At 46.1% G+C, this 26,079-nt stretch overlaps 1 protein-coding gene across 1 annotated transcript in view; it reads right to left on the bottom strand.

Moving 5' to 3' along the window:
- CLPTM1L (CLPTM1 like) overlaps positions 1-22,248 on the bottom strand; it is a 46,315-nt gene extending 24,067 nt beyond the window's left edge. The window contains exons 1-7 of the mRNA XM_085888360.1: positions 21,955-22,248; positions 19,633-19,733; positions 19,081-19,261; positions 10,669-10,796; positions 6,779-6,854; positions 4,237-4,354; positions 2,482-2,576 (exon numbers count right to left, since the gene is read on the bottom strand). Of these exons, the coding sequence (XP_085744486.1) occupies positions 2,482-2,576; positions 4,237-4,354; positions 6,779-6,854; positions 10,669-10,796; positions 19,081-19,261; positions 19,633-19,733; positions 21,955-22,119 (864 nt within the window). The 5' untranslated portion in view covers positions 22,120-22,248. The remainder of the gene's footprint in view (positions 1-2,481; positions 2,577-4,236; positions 4,355-6,778; positions 6,855-10,668; positions 10,797-19,080; positions 19,262-19,632; positions 19,734-21,954) is intronic.
- Positions 22,249-26,079: the final 3,831 nt, after the last annotated feature.

Below are 26,079 nucleotides of genomic sequence, written 5' to 3'. Positions count from 1 at the left end.
ACGTAGAATGAGCCGAAACGATGGAGGCGGTTTATTTCTATAACCAAAAGATGGCGGTTCTAATCGCTCAACCGCAAACGGGATGAGGAAGGTGGCACGAGTCGCTTTTCACTGAGTTGATGAGTTTATTTCTCTAACCAGAAATAACAAGACTCGGCAAGAAGAGGGATCCGGGGCGATTCGACGGGATGGTGGTGTGGGTTCGGGCGCGGGCAAAACACAAACAACTCCAATGGATATACAAATCTCAAACCCTCTAAGGCGCCACGCACGCGCGCGCGCACACACACACACACACACACACACACACACACACACACACACACACACACACACACACACACACACACACACACACACACACACACACACACACACACACACACACACAAAACGTAGCTAGTCCTGGTGGTCAGGCTGGCCCGTGGTGTGGACGCAACAGTCCCTGGATTGGCGTCGGACGAGCTGGCGTTGCGCTCGTCAGGGGCAGGAGACACCGTGGTGCTGCCGACCTCCTGGTCCTGGCCCAAGTCCGCTCACAACCACCAGGGAACCAGTTCTGGTACCAAGTTGCGAGCAGGAGAGGGAGGCAGGTCCGCCCGCCGTTCGACCCCGTACTCCAAGCCAGCAGAACCCCAGAGCCAACCGAGGTGAGGCATGAGGCTCAGCAAGGCTACAAGACCCGATCAAACCAGGGCCGAATCAGTGCAACAACACAGCACGCTCCCAGCACAACAACCTCCACCCCCAAAAAAACAGTCTTTCTGTCCCGATCTTCTTCCTCTTCCTTTTCGACCCCGAACAGAACCTTTTTATCCTCCCGTCCTCGTCACTTCCAATCGAGCCGTTTTATTGGCCCTGCGCCGTCGCCTTCCGCCAATCGTGATCACGGGGCAGAGCCATCCACAGCACTGTCCTGTGACGTCACGGCAAGCCTCCAGAGAATACTAAAAGGGGTTTACACAGACACACTTACCCTATCCCGTATCCCTATCTAATTACGTGACAATTATCATTTCCCCCTTGAAGAAATGGGCATTTACTAGACAACTTATCACCACTGAATTGCTACTTATTACATCGAGATCCTGGTAAACTCGAACAGCATGGCATACCTAATTAAACATCCTAATTACCCTTTGAATGCATACCCCCCCCCCCTCAAACGTAACAATATCCATGATGACCTCAGCCCGATGTGTTTGATGAAAGTGATTGTGGTTCTGGGGGCATCATGTTTAATGAGCTGCCCTGTGGGCAGCGCTCTCGCAGAGTACGCAAGCGATCGGAACCCAGGCCGGAGCACGAGCCTGTGTGGACCTTTGGATGTGGTGATTGTACCAGTTTACATACAATACACCGCCACCGAAGGTCATTTACTCATCATATTTTGCCTTAAACATGGGGAATTTTAGTTTAAAGTGTCTTGAAAGTGGGTTTTCTTGGGGTCCAGGAACGGATTAATTCACTTTCCATTATTTCTTATTGGGAAAATAGTTTTGGAATCTGAAATTTTTGCAATCCGAACAGCCTCCTGGAACGAATTAAATTGGGATTCTGGGGGCACCACTGTATAGGCAAACACCGAAACTCCGATCTCTAGCGGAAGCGCATGGTGGATGCACGGTCGACGCAGACTGCCACGGAGGCCGTACGTAGGACGCACGGTGGGCGTAGGGGAACCGTGCGTCGACCCTGCGTTGCCCACAGGTAGTCACACAGATCGCAAGGCCACCGTACGTTGAACACAGGGCGCCTTAGGACTACCCTACGGCGACCGTGGAAATAGTGTGGCTGCCGTAATTTTTTGGGGGTTGGCAAAATTCATTTTTCATTGATAAGAGCCTACGGCAGACGCACGAATAACGCAAGCCCACTGTACGCCTCACGTACGGTCGACGTGGAACAAATCTACGTCACAGCTTGGCTTGTCGAATTGCTACGGCCAACGTAGAAATGACAAAAAGTTATAACTTTTAAGGTTAAGGTACGCGCCTTAACGAGTGCCTTCTAGTGTGTACCGAATCCAAGTGGGATGGAGGGTAGGGGGGAGGAATGTAAGAGTTTGTGATTATACTTTCACTGTGCGTACATGCAATAAATGGGTCAGAATTGACATTTTCGTGATTGTAAAACTTAAATGTCCCATTTTGATTTGATTTGATTGTTTGCCATTGCCTTCTCACTATTGTTTGTCTGTACTCTATCCATTAAATGCTGAGTGTCAAGCAAGGAAGCAGCACGTACCATGTTAAAAGTCTTTGGTATGACTTGGCTGGGGTTTGAACCACACACCTCTCAAATTGAGAGTGGACGCTCTAACCATTACACCACCGAGTCTGCGAGATGGCCCATAATGTCCAGCTATTCATTTCACTACATCCTGATGTATTGACGTAAATGTCGATTAATTGTCCTAATGCTGCAAGTACATAGTACACCATGTAGCACATCGTATGCAGTTTCCGAACAGGTACTCACATGAAAGGTGGCCACAAGAAAGGTGAGTCCTAAGAAGTACAGGTTGGTGTCAGCAAATATGCCCTTTACTTCATCTCCATCTTTTTCTGAAAAGCCTGGCAAGGAAAACTTAATGAGCATTCTCCAAGTACCTCTGACCATTTGTACAGTTGGTGTCAATGTACAGCGTCAACAAGAAGTGCAAATAAGTTGAGACAAAACTGCTAAAAGAGAAAGCAAGACTTGAACAGGTACTTCTTACAACAGCACTCAAAATGAGATGTCTGGAATGAATTCAATGATTTTGAAAATAACCTGGGGGGGGGGGAATCATGAACTACGTTACCTAGCAGGGGAACACAGCTCTCCACTTCATACTCTGGTTAGGACGGGTTAATTACCCCACTTTGAAGATGTCAATGGCATATTTTATTATGACGTGACATTCTAGCCTCCACCAGGTGGTGTCAAACGGTAAACATATTCTGTCTCTCCTGGATTCTGTGGAATCTAAAACTCTGAAAATTATTGGAACCTTCTACAACGTGGCTGAAGCTCAAGGTCCGTTGCTTTCATCTCGCAGACATGTCAGTGGTCTTTCTGTTTTCTACTGCCTCTTCTCCAATCTTTCCTCCAACCTTCCCCAGCAACTCGAGGATGCATGTGTTCTTTCAGTAACACTCTCCTGATTAAAATTACAAAATCCAGGCTGACTGCACACCTCAACTCCTTTGTCCCTCACTCTCTAATCCATGGAACCAACCTTCCAGACCCATTCTTTTCCACTCTTCCCTCGACAGTTTCAGCAGGCACATCACCTCGTCTCATCCCCCATCCCAACCCGTTAGCCAAACCCTCTTACTTGCCAATTTCAGTGTTTCCTTTCCTTTCTGTCTCTCTTATTTACTGTTTGTTTATTCCCTTGCTGGTTGTGCCGCAATTGTTGTCCTGCTACCCCACTGCCAATGAGTCTCACTCTTGTTGAGAGGAAAATAAAAAGTCAACCGGGCTTGATAAGTTCCTGGAACAGTAACTTTGATCGCCATAAAATCGGTAAGAACTAGAACAACACTCAGTAGAGCGCATACCTCCGCCAGGCTGAACAGTTTAAGTTTTGCACCTCACCGATAGGCCGGATAATCCGGACATGAACCAAAATCTAATCGGCTTGGTCTTGCCAACTTCACAGCTCATCCACCTCGTTTTGTCAAAACTTGTCCACAACTTTTTGAAATATCATGCGACATATCGTTTTTGGCTCCATCTCTCAATGGTGAAGAATCAATTTCAAAATTCTCCCCCGGAGTGATGCAAGTTGAAGCCATTGTTCCTCGATGCAGTCTTTTACTACCACTTGCAGAACTCCAATGGATCGCAACCTATACCTTCCCGTGTTATTCGTGGATCTTCACCAAGATTGAATCCATTCGTCGTGGTAACACACCCAACCTGTCCACCAAAGTACGTCCAAATCCATCCACAACTTTGAGATATCCTGTTCACAAACAGACAGGGGTGAAAATATAACCTCCATCCACCTCTGGCAGTGGAGGTAAAAATGAGGAAACTACAAAACAGCTCAAATGGAGTCTTGCAAGAAAGCTCACTGTAGCTGGCTTAAGATCAAGAAATAAAGGATAAGCTTATCTCCAAGAACAACCACGTGTTCTACGCCTCATCGCTATTACTCTTCTCACTATGCATCTACTTAGTCTGCGTTTTCACAAGCATGACTTACAAAGTTTGTTCAAATCGACAAAAATATATGCAACTTACCAAGGTCTTGTAGGGTATGAAGGGCTTGCTGCATGTGGACCCAGAGACGAAGTTTGCTCAGTGATATTGGTGTGTACGACAACCTGAGAGGCAGCGTTACTGTGCTGTCATTCACCAACTATGGCAAAGACAGACAGGCAAAAGGAATGAAGAAAATGTCTCAAAGCACGTCGGATGATTCTTGCTCACATTTGATACAAAAAAAAAAGAAAAAAATATTCGTATTTTGTCTCTACTCCGGTTCGTACGACTCAAACATTTTCTCCAATTCCAGTAGTTTAAAGCAATGTGAAAGAACAAACGATGAAGAGGTTCGATTTCTAAACAGCAAATATAATCAATAATATTTCATTGGGTTTTATTCTTCTCAAAAAGTATTTCATCCAAACAGATAGAAATGAAAGCTGCTGTAGATAAAATACGTCTCACAATCTCAAAATGTAAACACGATAAATTTATAGTTCTCGAGGAATGCTTAAACAATTGATCAAAATAGACCGGTCCAAGAAGTTAAATCGTTCGACACCACCACGCTTTCAAATGAGCGGCATGTGACAATTCTGTCATGTTTCATCATCTCACGATATTTAGTCATCCTGATATTTTATGCCGGTCTAATTTATTAAAGCTATGCTCGCTTTTGGGGGAGCATTTGCCCCCCTCCATCCCTGATCCCCCGCCCGTACGCCTCTGCTTATGATGAAGAGTAATTTTTAACCTCCGCCATCTTCGAAGATGGATGGAGGTTACTGTTTTCACCCCTTTCTGTTTTTGTTTGTTTGTTATCTTGCCAAAACGAAGTTTTTGTAAGATATGTGAGTCAGCTTGTATGTTTTTTTTTTTTGTTTTTTTTTTTGTCTGAAATCACGTATAAAAAATTCTGCAGAGCACAGTTATCATTGGAAATTTTTGTAACTTCGCATATCAGGGGCCTATAGAGGTCCCTTTCAGCGCATAAAATTTTGAAGGTCAAGGTCAAAGGTCAAGGTCACTTTGGCGCAAATCAGGGGAGTCGACGAAACCCTTATTTTTTGAGTAATTTTGATCGGATCATCTTCAAACTTCATGGGAATATAGTTCATGGCCTGGCGCTCAGCTGATTATTTTTTGGTGGCGATTGGCCTTGACCTTCATGGTTAGCGCCTCAGGTCAAACATATTTGACCCCAAGGTCAAATTTTCAAGTTTTAGGAACCATATCGTGTAGTACCTCAAATTGAACACCTCGATGAGTGCTTTCTCGATATGTCAAGCTTGAGACATTATGACGTCCTTTGGTGACGTTATGAGGCAAACGCATATTTTTCATGGTTACTCTGTAGAACGATTCTCATCGGAATCTCTCGTAGGCAGATATTCCTCAAGGAGTCGCTCCTGGTGGATAGCAGCTCTGTTCACTTCAGTGTGACCTTAAAGAAGTCACACGTGGTCACCTTTTGGCAAGATACGGGTCACCCTGCGGGTGACATTGGTTTATTTATTTGTTTGTTTGTTTGTGAACAGTATTACGGAAAAACTCCTCGACGGATTTCGACAAAACTTGGTGGGGGGGTTAGGTATGGTCCACGGATCATGCCATTAAATTTTGGACTTGGTCCCACCCCCCCCCCCCCCAAAAAAAATTGTTAGAGAAAATTTTTTTTTTTGCATTTCTACATGTTTTAAGTGATTTCCAACCCCCCCCTCAAAAAAAAATTGTTACCCCCCCGCCCAAAAAAAAATTGTTAGAGGATTTTTTTTTTGCATTTCTACATGTTTTAAGTGATTTCCAACCCCCTCCACCCCCCCAAAAAAAAATGTTGGAGAAAAGAAATATAACTCTGTCAGCACTGTTGACATCATATTTAATGAATAAGATATAAGGTTCACTTGAGTGACCCAGCAGTATTGGCAGCAGAGGTTTTGCACTCTCCCGAGTGCTCCCCCTCGAGTTTAATCGCTGTAATACTTTATGTAATTTATTGCTTTGCCAAAGTGAAAGTACTCACTTAATGACGAGAAAGACCCTCTTTGATCACCCTGTCCCCCCACCCCGACTGCCAACCCTGACTGGTCTCCCTTTCCCCTTTCCCATCCACAAATTATTTCTGAAGGTTCCAAAACTGCACTCACTGTCGCTGGCAAATTAAAACCGTAATATCCAATATTCCACTGAAACACGTTTGAAAAAAACATGGGATACTGAAGGGGAATACAAGTATATTACATGTTGATGTCAGACACACTGCGAGATGGTCACAATATTTTTGGGGATAAAAAATTATGACAGTGCCAACGAGGAATTACGGTAAGTAGGGAAGCAGAACAATTCATTTTGTCTCATTTTAGTTCGCACAAGAGAAAGATCCACCTACTCCCCCCACAAAGTTATTAGAGGGTACAGGAAGAACAAGTTGGATTCGAGACAGGAAAAGGAAAAACAAAAACGTGAAAATGGAGGGAGAAGGGAAAAAAGGGAGGACAAGATACCAAAATAAGAAGGGGGAAGAGGACAGACGGAAGCAATCGGCAAGAAGAGAGCGATGAGCAAGAAATAACCTCACAATGAGATCTTTCACACGGTTGCTGAGCTGATCCACAAATAACATGGGAAGGTATAGATTGCGATCCATGGGAGATCTGCAAACGGTAGAAAAGAATGCAATGAGGAACAATGGCTTCAACTTTGGTCATTTCTGGGGGTATGGGGGAGCAGTGCCCTCTGCCCACCATCAAAACCATTTAAATTTATCCACAAAAAGGGCTTTTCTAAAATTTTGATCAACATCGAATAGCAATCACGATCTAAAAAGGAAGAAAGAAACAGAAACAGAGGAAGCTACATTACAATGAGTGTCCAAAACTACATGCGTGCACAACCTCTCAACTACAATTTATCCAAATGCACATTTCAAATAGCATATTGTGCCGGAATATAAAATATGATTGAAAAATCTGCAAACAAGTAAAATTGAAGGAAGTAGAACAAAAGTCAAGCAGGAGCCGTCCGTTAAAGCTTGAAAGATTTTCTCATGGTTTTCTTAACTTAAGGAAATATTTTCTAATGAAGAGATTTATTTTTGGCAGTGTGCTGGGCCTCATTGCAGCTCTCGGTGTGTTATGTGAATCTCATCCACACAACTTACTTACTCTTACTGTGTAGCCATTCAAAAAAAAAAAAAAGTTTTGCATCTGCTGTCTGACAGTAATGCAATACAAATCGATATTCTGTATCACTGTAGCTAAAAAATGTAATGAAGTGCGTGATGTGTGAAGCCTTCCCGCCAAAACCCATTGGCTGGACAGCTGGTCAGATTCCACCCACAATTGTAAAAGCAGGAAGAAATCATACCTCCACCATTTTCATGCTTAGTACGGGAAGCCTAAAGGCATCTTTCGATGTTTCAAATTCACAATCACCAAGCCCGATAACTTTTGAATGCAGAATAAAACAACCAAAACGACTGTTCAAAAGGATCATCAAATATCTAAAGGTTGGAGCGGATGAGCGTCACGGCCCTTATGAAGGTGATAGGCCTCGGGCTTCAGACGTCAGCCTACAGGCCACTCCAATTGCAAACTACCCAAGCTATATATCCACGATGTATTACACACGCAGACTACAAGGGCACTCGGTAGAGCGCATACCTCGGCCACATAATGCCTGATCCACGAGAACATATCGGGCCCAATACATTTTTAAAATCTCATGCTACATATCGTTTTTGGCCCAATCTCTCAATGGTGAAGAATCACTTTAAAAATTATTGGAGTCAGATCCTGATCCGGATCTTCAACAAAATTGAATCAGTTCGACCTTGTCACACACCGAACCTGTCCACAAAATTTCATCCGGATCCGGCCACAACTTTTTGAGATATCCTATACACAAACGACAAACAAATAAATAAACCAATGTCAACCGCAGGGTGACCCGTATCTTGCCAAAAGGTGACCACGTGTGACTTCTTTAAGGTCACACTGAGGTGAACAGAGCTGCTATCCACCAGGAGCGACTCCTTGAGGAATATCTGCGTACGAGAGATTCCGATGAGAATCGTTCTACAGAGTAACCATGAAAAATATGCGTTTGCCTCATAACGTCACCAAATGATGTCATAATGTCTCAAGTTTGACATATCTAGAAAGCACTCATCGAGGTGTTCAATTTGAGGTACGACACAATATGGTTCCTAAAACTTGAAAATTTGACCTTGGGGTCAAATATGTTTGACCTCAGGCGCTAACCATGAAGGTCAAGGCCAATCGCCACCAAAAACTAATCAGCTGAGCGTCAGACCATATACTACATTCCCATAAAGTTTGGAGACGATTAGATTAAAATTACTCAAAAAATAAGGGTTTTGTCGACTCCCCTGATTTGCGACAAAGTGACATTGACCTTTGACCTTCAAAATTTTATGCGCTGAAAGGGACCTCTATAGGCCTCTGATATGCGAAGTTACAAAAATTTCCAATGATAACTGTGCTCTGCAGAATTTTTTATACGTAATTACAGACAAACAAAAATAAAAAAAAACATACAAGCTGACTAACATATCTTGCAAAAACTTTGTTTTGGCAAGATAATGAACAAATGAAAAATAGCCCATACAGCCAGGACTTGACAAAATTCAACAAGATTGCGTACCATCAAGAATATTGAGCGATAATAGGTATTTTTGGGGTTAAACATAGTTTTTAGGGTAAATAAACAAAAAAAATGAATCTCGTGGTGTAATTTGACATTGATAGCGTCTTCCGTTCTCGATTATAATTTTCTTTTTGATGTTTGACCTCACTGTGACCTTGACCTTTGACCGATTTTGACCAAAATCTAATCAGCGCTAGCCACCACCCTCCTGAATCACGTGGTGGAATTTGACATTGGTAGCTTCTTCCGTTCGAGTTGTCCGTACCAAACCATCAAAAATCGAATGTTTGACCTCACTGTGACCTTGAACTTTGACCTTGACATGCCAAAAGTTATACGGATCTATTCTGGTGGCCAATAAGTCCATTGGTGAAGTTCCATTACATTCCGACTCAAAATGCGACCTGTAGAGCGAGACGTACACACACATAAACAAACAAACTGAACCGACCAACATACATGACAAAATCCTAGGTTTCGTCAAGTAACAGATAGAAATGTGTGAAAACATAACCTCCTTCACCTTCCGTGGCAGAGGTAATAATCAGTGGGTGGCCATGTTTTTGTTTCATGTACGTAAACCGGGTTATTTCACATTGTCGGGAGTGATCGAGGCAGCGGTCTGTTGCCAATACACTGCCCAAATGAAGGGATGAGCAATTTGGATAATAGATGAAGGTTTTCGCCCGAATGAGCTTGCGACAAATATCCACCAGGCAGATGTATCATTGTGTGGGATGAAGCACCTCTGGTGCATCACCATATGCTTGAGGCACTGGACCGGATGTTGTGTGATCTGATGCAGGAGGATTTGCCATTCGGAGGGAAGGTAATTTTACTTAGTGTTGACTTCTGCCAAGTCCTGTCAGTAGTAAAGCGCTTGCCAAGCAAATCGGTAGTAAAGTAGTAAAGCACTTCCTGATCGCTAATCGCTTGACAAGTCAGCCGTTTCTTAACAACCATTTTGTTGGAGTACTTTCTTGAGTGCTTAAGCTACTTGGCCACTCAAGCTTCGATCTCTACAAGCTCCCATGGCGATACCACGGCTCCTCTCTCCGTGGGGACATTTCCAGAGTTAGGAAGGCAAAATAGATTAGATGATTACAGTGAGTAAAATGAATCGCCACACCACGGGACGATAGCCGAGAGGTACACACGCTCGCTCGAAGTTGTCGAGCCTGGGTTTGAATCCCGACCCAGCTATAAACTGTCATCCTGGGATTTCACAAGCAGTGTGATTTGTCAATGTGTGTGCCGTCTCTTGGATGTACGTGAAACTTGGTGTCACATCTGCTGGAATTGCCCCCCCCCCCACTCCTCACTCTCCCCTCCCCTCTCTCCCACCTCTCTCTCTCTCTCTGTCTCTCTCTCTCTCTCTCTCTCTCTCTCTCTCTCTCTCTCTCTCTCTCTCTCTCTCTCTCTCTCTCTCTCTCTCTCTCTCTCTCTCTCTCTCTCTCTCTCTCTCTCTCTCTCTCTCACCCTTCACCATGAAGATGTAACATGCAGCACATCCAAGACAGTGATCATGAAAACTTTGATAGCTCAGCATTAAGAATTAGTACAGCAAACTCAGATTAAAACAAAGTATTCTGGAGATCAATTTAATTATGTGCAGTAATTGAAAAAAATTATTCTTTTTTTTTTCTCTCCAAAATTCGCCAGAAAGGCCATTCATTTTAATGAAAGTCTATGGTATTAGAACAACATACTACATTGACTTTTGTTCAGCAAAGTTGTTCAACAGTAAACATGTCTGAGCTCGAGCTTAACTAGAAACAAATAAATGTCATATTATCTCACATTTTAAAGTATGGAAGGACATCACCAGGAAGAGCTTTCAAGTCAAACAAGAAGTTGTCGGTCATAAGATTGAGGGAAAGATGTGAACGCCAGTGGACCATCAGCTTCTTTGGACCTGGTTTATCATTCTGTAAACGAGAGCAGAAATGACATCTCAAATCGTCCAGGGATAAAATACATTTGGCAAAGAAGATGCAGAAGAGAAAAATCGTTTTGAAACATATTGCATGCTTTTCACTTTCTTATTTATTCTCTCCCGCTCTCTCTCTTAGGCCATGACCTTCTGACACCGCGAAGGTTGTGGAGATGCCGTTCAGAAAGGTTCTCTGGGATTGAGGGCTCAAACCTCGACAATGGATGGTTCCCAGCTGATAATCTGCATGGTTATATAATTAGGCAGTCATTAAGGTGATGGATTAAATTATATATATATATATATTATATATATATATATATATATATATATATATATATATATATATATATATGTGTATGTATATAACCGGGCGTAGTGGCGTGCTCCTGTAATCCAGCTACTCGGAGGCTTGGGTTGGAGGATCGCTTGAGGATGGGAGCTCTGCGCTGGGCCACGCTATGAGAGGGTGTAGGGCAGCCCGGAATCATGGTGAAACCCAATCCTTATCCCTGTGTCGTAAGAGGCGACCAGGGTTGCGTCAGGAAGGGCATCTGGCGTAAAACCTATGCCAAATCAGTATGCGGATCATAACGGATGATCTGCTGTGACGACCCAAACGGGAGCAGCCGAAAGACGAACAACATGTGTATATGTATGTATGTATGTATGTATGTATGTATGTATGTATGTATGTATGTATGTATGTATATATATATATATATATATATATATATATAGGGTTTGGTTAATTAAAACACCCCTTTTGAAGATAATTAATGGCCTTATTAAATTATATCCTTCATCAGGCGATCCTCGGCCACCTCGCTGTCTGGGGGTCGAAAGGCGTTTCCTGAGTAACTTTGCTGGGGTCTGAAGCCACCATGTTTTTTGACCCGCTCAACCTTACCTTGACTTGGAACAAGCTGTTCATCATAACTACGAATCGCTGGGTACATTGCAATGCTTATAAACGCCCGGAGACGTCAGCGTTCGTTGTTATATTTCATTTCCGCATATGCGTTCGCCACGAGTATCTCTTAAACGAAAAAGAATGACAAAATTTGAGCTCCAGAATCGAACTTGCATGCAGTTCCGACTCCGAGAAAAGTGTTCATTTGTCCAATTCGGACATATGTGACATGCCGGGCGTCTCCGGGAGGTGCATGTTTAATGTGACGGGTCGGTGATTGCCAATTGCGTGCCAAGGGAGCAGTTTCATATCGACCTTTTTGTTGGAGTGCTTGCTTGAATGCTTAAGCGACTTGGCGAGCACTCTCCAAGCTGCTTGGTTGTTCATTTCGGGAAAAAGTACATGTGCTTTCAATCTCACATCGATTAGACTACGTTTCCGCCTTTGTTGGGTCCCGCGGTGCCGTGCGGTGTCTCTTCCACTGAAAATGTGCAAGGATCGCTTTGTGCGATCTCCATTTGTAATCCACCTCTCACTTCGACATCGATACATATTAAAGTTTGAATTGCAAACATACCCCGTGGGAGTTCATTTGTACAACTCTCAGGTGTCGAGCGATAGCACGGACGACAGATAGTTTTGAAATTTGGTAAGATTTTCATCGTATCAGAAAAAGAAACCAGAACACCTCACAAGAGTGAGGCTCATTTCATATCATCATTTGCAACTCAATTTTGTGTTGGGCATTGCCCAGCGCATTTAAATAAAAAATTTTAATAACAATTTTAAGAAAATGGGCCAAAAGGGCCGTTTCTCGGCCAAAAGGGTCGGAATTGCACTTTGCGCTCAGTTAATGCCCGGGGAATGGTCTCTAGAATGTACCTGTCAAGTTTGGTTCGGTTCCATTCACTAATAACCGAGAAATAATTTTAATAAAATGGCCCAAAATGGGCCGTTCCTCGGCCCGAAGGGCCGCAATCGCACCTTGGGCTCAGTTCCTGCCTGCACATATGTGTCTAGTATATGCCTGTCAATTTTCATCGAATTCTGTACACGAATAATGGAGAAATAGACGTTCAAATGAACTGTACACAAGAAAAGAGAGAACGCGAGCGTCGCTTCGACCCCATGGGGTAAAACCAATAAGGTCCATCCGACCAGGTGTTCACCATGTTTGTTCTTGCTGTGAAGGCATGGAGTATAGTTCGACATTTTGTGTTCTGTGGCTTGGCACGTTTTTGAATTGAATTTCCCTAATTACACACTTTAAATCCTCTTTCAAAGAACGCTGTTTCAAAGTAAATCTTTGTGTTTGTCGTTTTTATTTACTTGATGCGTGTGAACATTTACATGTGTGTGTATTTACATAAGCTGTCTTACCACAATGGCATTTGGTGTGTGTGTGTGTGTGTGTTTATATATTGTTGTGGTTTCCGCCGGCGCGTCGCCACGAGCACGACCCTCAATGGAGCACTGGGGCCGTCTCGGCTCGATCGCCCGGAATTACCGATCGCCGGCCCAGAGAAGTCCGAGGTCGGCGGGTCCTGGTTATTTTGGACCGAAATACGCCAATGGGTAGATCACAAGGGGTAGGGTTAATTGCCAACTTCAACTTACCTAAGTACCCACGTGATCCAGCTACCGGGGTACTTCACCCTCGGCGGAACTCGTACGGAAGCGAGCCGCTGAAGCGAGCCCGTTCCGTGTGCGTAGCCGAGCGGTTGTATCGCCGAATTCCACCGGCCCGATTATCCTGTTACTCCGTTAAAGCGGCAATGGCTGCTCACTTTCCAGCACGCACGACACACTCAGCCGATGCAGAAATGACACGACGAGCTGAGTAAATTTAACAATTGGGGAACTAGGGAACACAAAGAGCATAACTAAACCGATTATTATTATTAAGCACGTAAATACAGGCAAAAACACTTATACATTTCACTACTTATCACATGGGCCCACGGACACACACCCAAAGAATCGGACCAATGGTCTTTATTAGGACCTGCCTCGGACCTGTCCACCTCGTGTGGTCTTAGAGCTGACGAACGACCCAGACCAGCATCGTGAAGCGGTCCGCAGAACCAGGCGCCAGCGAGACACCTCCGATCCGTGCGATGAAGTCAGCGCCGGACCCGGCCAGAGATGCGCACTCGACAGATTGGTCGCGCTTCGAGCCCACTAACGCAAGCATTCGTTGCCCCTTTTTCGTTGTCCCCCGAGATGTGATTTCCACGAGCAGTGATGTACCTCATCAAGATGAGCGCCCAGATGACCACCAAGGCCATGTACCGAGACGTGATCTTTTTAGCAAGCTCCGCGGCCGCGTATTTATTCGCCCTGTTTCGGTGGGGGGGGGGGGTGGAACGTCTCCGCCCCCTCCATTCTCGATCTGAGGTGGTGCGATCCCGGATTGGGCAAGGGACACACTCCTCCCATCCTGGGCGGAGTCTCGAGCTGAGGTGATGCAGCTTCTTGTTGGGCAAGGGGCACACCCATCCCATCCTGGGCGGAGTCTCGAGCTGAGACGGTGAAGTCCTTGATTGGCCAAGGAGGCCCAGCCCTCTTCATTCTGGGCAGAGTCCCGAGCGAACTCCCGCCCACATTCGTGATCAGTGGTGTGTGGATAATGGCGTCGGGCAGAGCGAGGTGAAGGTGAAACCATGCTGGCGTGGTTGTAGTTGTTGGTGGTGTGAATAAAAGAAAAGAAAACCCGACTATTAATAATAAACCACAGCACAGGAACATTTAAATACCCCTTCGACAAGGGGAAAGGGCTATCTATAAAACATGTACTTACCGAGATAACTCATCGAAAGGAACCTGAATGGTGTTCTGTGAATTTCCATAACCACAACAATATATATATATATATATATATATATATATATATATATATATATATATATATATATATATATATATATATATATATCATATTCTTCTTTCGGCTGCTCCTGTGAGGGGTCGCCACAACGGATCATCCGTTATGATCCACATAATGATTTGGCACAGGTTTTACGCTGGATGCCCTTCTTGACACAACCCTGGTCGCCTCTTAAGACACAGCGATATGGTACACCTATTCTAACCGGGGTATACACCGGGCCCAATACACTGGTACTCACTTCGCCGACCTCAGAAGGATGACAGGCTGAGTCAACTCCTGGTGTGCATTAATTCAAGCAGCCAACGGGGCTTGATCACAGGACCATTTGGATCCCAAGCCGCTACGTCAACACCAGGATATATATATATATATATATATATATATATATATATATATATATATATATATATATATATATATATATATATATATATATATATATATATATATATATATATATATAGTTGCGGGTCGGGTGAGAAGACCACCAGGGAGGAAGCTATCTTGGGTTCCCATGAGACTTCCCGGAATTGTAGACCATTGCACACAGATAATTCTGTGACGAGGCGGGTCGCTAACCAACCGTGACCGACAATAACTCAACCTCGTGACCTAGGGTCCTCCCGTCTATGGGTTAATCGGGTTACCTAATTAATCATATGACCTAATTACCGGGGGACACGCCCTGGGTACGTCTTGTCTGAATCGGATCACTTTACCGGATCAGATGCAGCCGAGCGACACTGCCAAGGATGCACCAGCTAAAAGGAACAGATCGTTTGGAATAAAGTCCCGGCTAAGTTAGGATACGGACCATGCTGGATCAATGAAAGAAAGGACAAAAACGAGCTGGGAACATTTCTACAAAGGATTTATTAACAGGCAGGCAAGGAAAGGAATGTGGCACAGTGAATGTTGTTTATTGTTGTCTGCAGCAGGAATATGAAGAAATGTGAGGAGTGCGGCAATATACAAGCAACTCATAAAAGCAGACACAGAGCAGAGTTATCCCGATAGAATTCTTGCACACTCTCAACTTAAACGAGGACAGATGCCAGGACACACACACACACACACACACACACACACACACACACACACACACACACACACACACACACACACACCCCGATCAAGAGGAGTTGATGAAGAGAAAAAGGAGAGGAGATGAGGCTACCGGTCTCTCAATACCTTGCATGATTGCCTGATCGTCCCACCAATACGTTCTGTGGAGATGCCCTGCTGGGCGATACCTCCCTGACAGCTGGCGCATCGTCTCTTGCTTCGTGGCACTTCGTGCAGTTAGCGTAGGTCCAGAGAATGAGACGCAACCGTCGGGCATGAAGGGAGGGACTTGGGTGGAGTCAGAAGCAAGTGGGCGGAGAAGTAGTGAAGAATGTGGGGTCAGAAACGAGTTGCTTCAGAAAGGTGGAGTCAGAAACGAGTTGCTGCAGAAAGGCGGAGTCAGCAGGTGAATGATTGATGATGAATTCCAGGCCAGGAGGAGAAAGACTAATCGACAGGACTGAGCGAGCAGGAACGGTGCGCAGGAACAACACTTGAATGATTCAGGAACGACAACGACTCTGGAACTAGCAGACAGGAGCAATGAGCAGGAACGACGACGACGCCCCGTCCATTTATAAATCCGGTGGTGCGGGGCGGGGGTGACGACCCGAAGCGATGTGTCGTCACCCAAATTGGGTACTCTGATTGAGCCTCGGCCAGCACACGGGCCGGCGGCCATGACCGGAAGCGGCTCCACTTCACTTCCGGCAAGATGGTTCGAAGCTGCGGAATCATCTCGCTCCGAGCAGCGTGACACGAATCGCCCTGCACCGAACCCCGTGATATGAATCGCTTTGCACCGAACCCCGTGATATGAATCACTTTGCACCGAACCCCGTGATATGAATCGCTTTGCACCGAACCCCGTGCCGTGCCCCGGCGACCCGCGGTTGGCGCTCGTCAATGTGCCAGCTCCGTGGTGCGCCACGCGGCCCGAGCGATCCGGCCGCAAAGCATGCCTGTGCCTGGTAGCAGCTGCATTGAGGCGGAGGTGCAGGAGGACGTCTGCTGTCCATGGGAGACATTTGTGGCTGTCGTGATGAGCGAAAACTGACGGTAAAATGTTATTGTAATATAACCCCATGTGCAGACCCGACAAAAGATGTGTTACTCGTGCCCCGTTCTGTACGATGATAATATATCACGGGCTGCGCGCGACTCCACCATTGTACGCATGGTCAGCGTGTGAGTCCGCCCGCCATCGAGCATGGTGTTCACGGTTATCAGAGGCGGTGGGATGCACGGTGCCAGCCCTGATCTGTGTCAGGCAATTGAGGGAAAGTATTGGATATAATTATTAGATGGAGATTTGGAAATGGGTTGGAAAGGGCACGGCCGCATGCGCTTTGCAAGTTGCCAGCACTTAGGGTGCCGTTTCTTCCATCTCCTCGGTACGTGTTCCGTGCAGCGTGGGCGTCGTGCTGGGTGTGCTTTCTGTCCAGTGGGTGGAAATTACCTCTGCACGTGCGTTTGGCAGGCTGTGATTTCTGTAGAGGAGTGTCCGGCGTAATGCCTGCTTGGCCTTCGCTGAGGACCCATCTCACAGCGAAAGGTGCATGTGGCTGGGATGTACCTCAGGAATAAGAGTAGAAAAAAGAATAGGAATGAGTGCACAGATTGCTCGACAAAAGGGAAGGGTCTTTCTGAACGTACATTAATGGAATCTCTCCAGGGACCGCTGTATGATGGTTGCCCTTGCCTTGGGGGGATACGGTTCCCAGAACCTTGACAATATATATCAGACGCACCTCCTGACTGTTATGGTGAGCATCGCCATGGATTATGTCTCACACGGTAAAATCGCATAACAGCAAAGAACAACCGTCCGTCAGCCACCCAGACGATTATTCCGCGAATGCAAACCATTCAACCAGAAGGCACGTCATGTGATCGGCAAACCACATTTCAGAGTTGGCCTCTAAAGCCAGCTGCTGACTGGGTATCCTACATCGTACAAAATCCTTCCTTGGCACACCTGAACTTTTATCCACCTACAAGGCCTTCATCCACAGCTTGATGCCGTGGAAACCAAGGCCTTCATAATTATTGGAATCTCCAGCGATGAAGCTGAGTCTACGGGCTTATCACTTCGTCATCGCAGACAGGTCAGTAGTCTCTGTCTTTTACCGCTTCCCTTCTGGTCTTGCAGCCTCTGCTCTTTCCATGCTTTGCCCCCCCCCCACCCACCCCCAAGGTTTCTGCAGGGCACACATGGTCCAACACCTGGTGAAATGACCTAAATCCAGGATCAATGCTCACCTCCACTCATTTTTTCCTCTTTTTTTCCCCAGCGGTGGAACTAGCTTCAACATTCTCTTCAATCTGATTCCTCCCTCCTGTCTTCCAAAACAGGTGCTCACCACCATCTCAGCTTGTCCACAATCCAAACCATGATCTTTTCTGCCCGAATTAACCCCCCCCCCTTCCACCCCACCCCAATCCGTCATCCTTCCAAATTTCCAGTTTTGCCTCCTGAGAGTTTCCTTCTGGATCCATCTTATCCATCCCATGCATCTTCTCCTGCCCCCCATTCCTCACCACACCCATTGTCCAAGTCCACCTCAATCTTGGCCTTCAACTCTGCTGTTGGTGTTTTCCCCTCTTTCTGCTGTTCCTTTTGTCCTGATGCATCCTGATACATTCAGTGTACTAGTACTGACTCTTCCATGAGCTTCGACAAAAAATAATAAAAATAAAAGGAGCAAATGAACAGGAATAAAGGAAACGGAGGTGGGGAGGAAACAGAAATTAGCATGGAAGATGGTTGGTTTAGGAAAGGTTAATGGGGATAATAAAGATCATGGGACACAATTAGGGATGACAATAGATGGGGGCGCACTGCTTGCTTGAAGCCCGAGAGGCCGAGAGGGAAGAGAGACAGAAGAGCCGATGGAATAATGCATGTACAGGTATACAGACAACCTGGATTTTGGAAGCCTAACCAGGAGGGGTTGACTGAAAAAAAAATGTGTGTATCCTGCAAAAGAAAGGGAGGGTTTGATGCGAAAGCAACGGACTCAGTTTTGGCTTCATCACTCGAGATTCCAATACTTGTGAGAGCTTTAGACTGCACAGCATCAACAAGAGACAGGTGTTCTACTGATAACAGGTGTTATACTGAGAACAGTATTCCATTGAGCTACAGACAAAGGCATTGCAGACTGAGTAGCTCTGATTTGTTGTTGCAAAGGCATGATTATACCTTGTTTGGGAATGCAGTTGCAAATATTCAAGAATTATACCACCAAAAACGAGGACGTTATCTTATTTTGCCCACTCACTTTTTATCACCTCTTCCATATCTCGCTAATCTATCAAACTCTTACGACTCAAATTTTTCAGTCGGCACTTTTCCTCAACACATGTCCTCGGAAAATGCATCTGAGGTCAGTCATTTATTATTCTTACCTTATTTCGAGCCACGAGATTCACTTCTTCAGACTTGGGGACCATGAGCGTCGTCAATGATGCCACAGCATGTTGTGCTCGCTCGTCGTGCCATGGTTCGAGGCCAGGAGCATGAACAAACGTGTGCGCATACAGGGAACCCCTGGGACGCATCCCCCGTGGCAGAGGGACCTTCAACTCCCTGTTATTCACAAAGAAGAACAGGATTGGAAAAAACGCATCGTCGCATCATGACCCCGAGCATAGATCCCCACACTCAATGGTGCAGCGTCAATGACAAATGCAGCATAATTTTGATTTTGTTTCCCCCCCCCCCCCATTACATTACGTAACATTACACTTGGCTGACTGTCGGAAACAAAAGAAAAATGGACGTTCGACGACGAATACACAAGCACAAACAGCCGCAACGTGGACAAAATGAAGATAAACAAATAAAAGATAAAAAATTTGCAGGAATGAATGGGATGTTGGAGAGACTGCTAGAAATGGTCAGTTATTGCGAAACAATGAAGAATATCGATGGCATAGACCATAGAGTGAAGGGCTTACTTTAAAATGTCAGCGTGAGGATCAAAGTCTTCGATGGTGAGCACCAAATTCAGCTTGTCGATTTCAACATTCCTTGCTTGTAGAGAAGTAAAAATGCTCAGCTGCAAAATATGAGCAGAGCTTGTGTTAGATTCCCTTTGGCATCAGGGTGTCCAAAGCATTTTTGTTACGTAACAACAAAAAAAAAACAGAAAAACGCGACAAAACTACCTGCTTGTGGACACGGACAAGCATCATTCAGCCGATCGTGTGCGTTCTTATCCGCTTTCTGGATTATTTATCGATAATCCCATGCAATTATTATTGGTACTTCCTTACAACATCGTGCAGTTTACAGGCATGAGGGTGTATCAAATTTAGCCTGGAACTTATTTATGATTAAAACGAACTCGTCATGAATAACAGACTCAACACGACCAACACTAATGTTCACTTCTAAACCAATTTGATGAACGCAACTTCTTGGGTCCGTCAAAATGAGATCTTCAACTCTCTTTATGTTCACATATTTTGCACTTTGTTGTCGTTCTTTACACTTTTCACGTCCAGCTTTAAAATTAATTGCACCAATCGAATACCAATCGTCTCGACAGTTGACACCATGTCTGTAAACTCCCTTCATAGCATGTAGCCTCTTGTCTGGAAACTCCATCAGGCTTGGTGGTTTCGTTGAGCAAAAATTTCACGGCTATTTGCTGTTCCACCATCTTGGGTTTGAGCACATGCATTAACGCAGGAAGTATGTGATTATCGCTTTTGGTTATACCAACACTGTTCATAAAGGCTCAAAAATTATCCACATGCACCACTCTGCCTTCGATGATAAACAAAAGTCAAGGTCAAATTTGTACATTTCATTGAGTTAAAGCAAATTGAAAGGGTTTTTTTTTTTTTAATTAAAAGAGAATCATTAGATGTTTATAAATCATCATTTTCACTTAAAATTTCAAGCAGGTGATTCTCCTTTACTTTGGAATTGAACTCATCTGTGGTGAGTTGCAGGTCACCTGCTCGGTCACCTGCTGAGTCTAGCACAGCCCAGAATCAATCTCGTAGCCCTGCGCTGAACCCTCTCCATGGTATCTTTGTCCTTCCTAAGTTGTGGTGACCAGAACTGTACACAATATTCTAGATGTGGCCCTCACTAAATTCCTGTACAATGTTAACACCACCTCTTTTGATTTATAAATGATCCCCCTCCGAATACAACCTAAAACCCAATTTGCTTTACCTATAGCTGCCTGGCACTGTGCTGCCTGCTTGCCTCCCATATCTATTATTACCACCCCCAGATCCTTTTCCTGTGTAACGCGCTCCAAAATTACCCCTTACATCCTGTAATCTCTATTTTCATTGTTCTTTCCCATCCCCAACACCTTACACTTGCTCAGGTTAAATTACATCTGCCAATATTTTGCCCAATCGATGAAAGTCCAGTGTCAATACTTTCCTAAATCTTTCTTTTTTTAATTTTAATGTCGCTTTCAGAGCCAGCAGGCTCGATACACGCCACGCACCTGAACGTGATCAAAATCGTTTATTAGCCCATGGAGTGGAAAGAAATTTAAACGGATTTCCCACTATCCTTCAGGAATTTCAGTGCCATACCACCTTACAGAGTTGAGAGTCCCTCTGGTTCATCAACCTCAATGCTCCAGGTAGATCCAACACCTTGATCCCCCATGACTCCTACATTCTGCACAAGATGCCGCCCGGGTCCCTCAAAAAGAGGGCAATTTGGGAAGAAATGATTCAGATCTTCATGTTTCTTACACGTCTCACAAACCCTCCGTCGGGTGGAACCCAATTTTATACAGGTGTGAATTTAGGGGGCAGTGTCCGAGTCTTAGGCCACCAAGAGCTACCTGGTCTCTCCTGGAGAGCGTGGGAACTTTAACTCGAGGTACCACATCCCGATGCACCACGTGACACAATCTTCCCTTCGTGCTGGATTCCCTTTCCTTAAAGCAATTCGTATATGCTTAAAAAAAAAAGAACACGCTGACGGGTCATGTCGCCCCCACGTGTCCTAAAGCCGGCGTGCTCCAACATGCGTCGCCCCCACGTGTCCTAAAGCCGGGGTGCTCCAACATGCATCGCCCCCACGTGTCCTAAAGCCGGCGTGCTCCAACATGCGTCGCCCCACGTGTCCTAAAGCCGGCGTGCTCCAACATGCGTCGCCCCCTGCTGCCACCGCAACCAAAGGGCCATTTTTTCCATTTGCGTCGATAAATAAATAAATAAATAAATAAATAAATAAATACAACGTGCTTTCGGTTTCCCACGTTCGTTGGAAAGAAGGTAAATCGGGTTTATACGAACTTGTAACGAGGGCTTGGCTTGCAGGTAGGAGGCAAAACACCTTGATCCGGATAAACAGGGCTCTGTGTGCACCACGTGATATAACGTTCGGACCGTGTGAGCCACGTAGACGGTAAAGAGCGCGAGGACGAGCATCGTGAGCGAGGGACGACGAGGCCAAGCCATGGCAACGACGGGCCGATACGTCCCGGATTCCACCTTCCGGGATCTGTGATCGCCCGGAAAAGGGGAAGTGGTGACCGGCGAGGAGGAGGAGCAGGAGGAGGAGGAGGAGGAGGAGCAGGAGGAGGAGGAGGAGGAGGAGGAGGAGGAGGAGGAGGAGCAGGAGGAGGAGGAGGAGGAGGAGGAGCAGGAGGAGGAGGAGGAGGAGGAGAAGGAGGAGGAGGGATTTTACACTGCGAGCTCACGAGAGGGAAGTTTGAAGGAAATATATTATATTTCACGAAAAAGACAAAAACAGATTAAGAGCCATTTGAGAGAATACAGGATGAGCTCAATCATCGATGTGTTGCTTCCCCGCTCGCAGGATCGATTACTTCTGTCTGGCGTGGGAACCAGTGAAGCGAGTGCGCATGCGCGCAGCACGAGGTTGTCACGTGAGAGCGAGTGATTTGGAAGAGTTCAGTACACCGCTTGGCTTGTGCCTCCGGCTTCGTCTCTTGGTACTTGTACTTGCAAAGGAACCGCCCAACGAGTACAGGCAATCTTGTTCCAGGCATGCAACGCGTTATTCTGACGCATACCGATACACCACCCAAAATAAAGATAACTGCCAGCTCTGTAGATGCAAAAACAACAACAACAACCTTGGTGACGTGCATGAAGCAAACACATCCCGACTGTTTATAATTCAAAACACCTCACCACACAGGAAAACGTCGATGGGGATACTGTGGTGTAAATGGTGCGGACTTGTAATACCCTCCACCACCTGGAGGCGGCGCTACACGATACACATTTACATCGAAAATTTTCCTTTTCTCCCTCACACGCCCTCTGAGCCTGGTGTTGGCTCAGTGGTTAGGGTGGCGGCTTGGGATCCTAGGGTCCTGAAGTGGTAGGGTGGCGGCTTGGGATCCTACAGTCGTGAAGTGGTTAGGGTGGCGGCTTGGGATCCTTGGGTCCTGAAGTGGTTAGGGTGGCGGCTTGGGGTCCTACGGTCGTGAAGTGGTTAGGGTGGCGGCTTGGGATCCTTGGGTCCTGAAGTGGTTAGGGTGGCGGCTTGGGATCCTACAGTCGTGAAGTGGTTAGGGTGGCGGCTTGGGATCCTTGGGTCCTGAAGTGGTTAGGGTGGCGGCTTGGGATCCTAGGGTCCTGAAGTGGTTAGGGTGGCGGCTTGGGATCCTAGGGTCCTGACGTGGTAGGGTGGCGGCTTGGGATCCTACAGTCGTGAAGTGGTTAGGGTGGCGGCTTGGGATCCTTGGGTCCTGAAGTGGTTAGGGTGGCGGCTTGGGATCCTAGGGTCCTGAAGTGGCAGGGTGGCGGCTTGGGATCCTACAGTCGTGAAGTGGTTAGGGTGGCGGCTTGGGATCCTTGGGTCCTGAAGTGGTTAGGGTGGCGGCTTGGGATCCTAGGGTCCTGAAGTGGTTAGGGTGGCGGCTTGGGATCCTAGGGTCCTGAAGTGGTAGGGTGGCGGCTTGGGATCCTACGGTCGTGAAGTGGTTAGGGTGGCGGCTTGGGATCCTTGGGTCCTGAGTTAAAGCCCCGTCGGCCGCTGAATTAATACACCAGGGGGTTGACTCAGCCTGTCATCCTTCCGAGGTCGGCGAAATGAGTACCAGTTCCAGTGTGTGTACTTGTAGAGGGGCACTGCATCAGCGACGCAGTCGCGCTTCAAGAAATGATAGCTACCCCGGCAGCTAAGCTGCCATACGACCACCACCATGCCCCCTCCAAGACCACCAGCAAAGATAAACATACCCTGATACATTAATTGGGGTTATTGTGATGTATTGCCCTTCCTCAGGTTTGAGTGCGTCGTGGTCGGTCTGATTATTTACACTTCACATCACAAGTGGTGACGAGGTAAAGAACTATCCGTGTCTCGATGGCGACTGTTGGCATTCTCCGTGAATACTCCGATGGGGGAGGATTGGGCGGATTTCGTCGAGAAGCTGGACCAGTGTTTCGTGGCCAACAACATGGCGGCTGTTGGTGATGCCACCCGTTGTCGTGCTGTGTTGTTGACTGTGTGCAGGCAGAAGGTGTACGGAACCTGCTGTGTCACCATGCCAACCTAAGGACAAGTCATATGAAGCGTCAAGTGACACTTCAAGCCGAAAGCTGGTCGAATCATATCGAGGTATAAGTTTTATTCACACACTCGCCAGGAAAATCAGGACATTTCCCATTTCTGTCGCTGATCTGCGCCGTTTTGCAGAACCGTGTCAGTTTGGCGCTGTGCTTGATGAGATGCTCCGAGACATTTTTGGAATCGGGGTCAATCATGATGTCATCTTACGAAAACTCCTTGCTCGAGAAGACGACCCTTGACCTAGGAAAAGTAGTGAAGATTGCACAGGTGTGTATGACAACTGCTGAAAACCTGAAGATCTCGTCGAAGAGTCAGAACTCTTCAAGTACAGATACTGTAAATAAGATTGCTCAATCTTCGTATGAGGCTACACCTAAGCCAGTTGTGTGTTTGAAACCTGCTTCATCGGTAGCGAGAAGCCTCAAGAACTTGTTTTGGCGTTGTGGCGCAAATCATAGGGCTCACCAGTACCGTTTGAAGTGGTACACATCTAACGGATGTGGCAAGATCGGGCATCTTCAAAAGAGGTTGTTCCCAAATCCAGCAGTGGTGATAGTACTGGCACCACCCATCATGTGGATGATGGCAAGCATGTTGCTGAAACTGATGATTCATCACTGCATGGTGAGGAGTGTGAGATGAAAACAATCCATGGCAGCACCGCACCGATAACTGTTGATCTTCAGCTGAATGGCAAGCAGGTGTCAATGGAAGTGAACATCGAGATGAGTCAGTCAAGTATGAGCCAGCAGACATTTGACATATTGTGAGGCTGTGAAGCCCAAATTGAGTCCATTGAAGGCCAAACTTCGATCCTACACCAAGGACATTGTTCCGGTGATTGGCAGCACAGATGTCAGTGTGTCTTATGATGGTGTGACTTATGAACTGCCGATGTGGGTTGTACCAGGCAATGGCCCTACATTACTCGGTCAGAACTGCCTTGAGAGCATAAAGCTGAAGTGGCCTGAGATCAAAAAGCTGTCTTCATTGGAGGCTTCCAGTTGTGCTCAAGTGCTGGATAAGTTTCCATCTCCATTTGAGCCAGGAATTGGTTCCTTCATGGGGATGAAAGTTAAGATTCATCTGGACTTGGAAGCAAAGCCCATATTCTGTAAAGCGAGGTCTGTTCCCTACTTAATGACGGAAATATTGAGTGTGAACTTGAGAGACTCCAGAATGAAGTGGTCATCTCTCCTGTTGAGTCCAATTGTTCTGGTCCCGAAAGGTGATGGAGCAGTGAGGATCTGCGGGGACTACAAGGTGACCATAAATCGCCACTCCATGCAGGATCAGTATCCACTGCGCAAAGTAGATGACCTGTTTCCAACATTAGCTGGTGGAAAGTCATTCACCAAATTGGATCTGACATCTACCTGCATGACACAAGAGCTGGATGAGGAGTCAAGGAAACTCACATTCATCAACACTCACAAGGGGCTGTTCAGTGCAATCAGTGTCCTTTTGGAATACGTTCAGCAGCTGCCATCTTTCAGAGAAACATGGAGAGTCTATTGAAAACTGTGCCAAAAACTGTCATGTTCCAGGATGACATCCTGATCATGAGCTGTGATACTGCAGAACACCTGAGTAACCTGGAGGAAGTCTGGGTCTTTGGGATCTCTAAGGATTTTTTTTAGGGGTTTTCAGGGTATTTTTGGTCTTGGGGGGGGGGGGTCTTTTGAGTCCTCTGTGAACAGGAACAATGCAGGCATGATGGGCTGAATGGTCTTCTCGTGCACCAAAGTTCCTTGTGCAACATTAAGAACAGGGAAAATGGTGAGGGGGGTTCAGAGAGGTGGGCAGTGGGTGTGCATGGAGTTGGAAGAGTGGGATAGGGATTGAGGACGTGTGGTTGGGAGGGGAGTTGA

Source organism: Eptatretus burgeri, chromosome 7, assembly GCF_056783735.1.
Source record: "Eptatretus burgeri isolate ZD-2024b chromosome 7, Ebu_testis_v1, whole genome shotgun sequence".
Classification (NCBI taxonomy): domain Eukaryota; kingdom Metazoa; phylum Chordata; class Myxini; order Myxiniformes; family Myxinidae; genus Eptatretus; species Eptatretus burgeri.
This window is presented reverse-complemented; position numbering and strand designations above follow the sequence as displayed.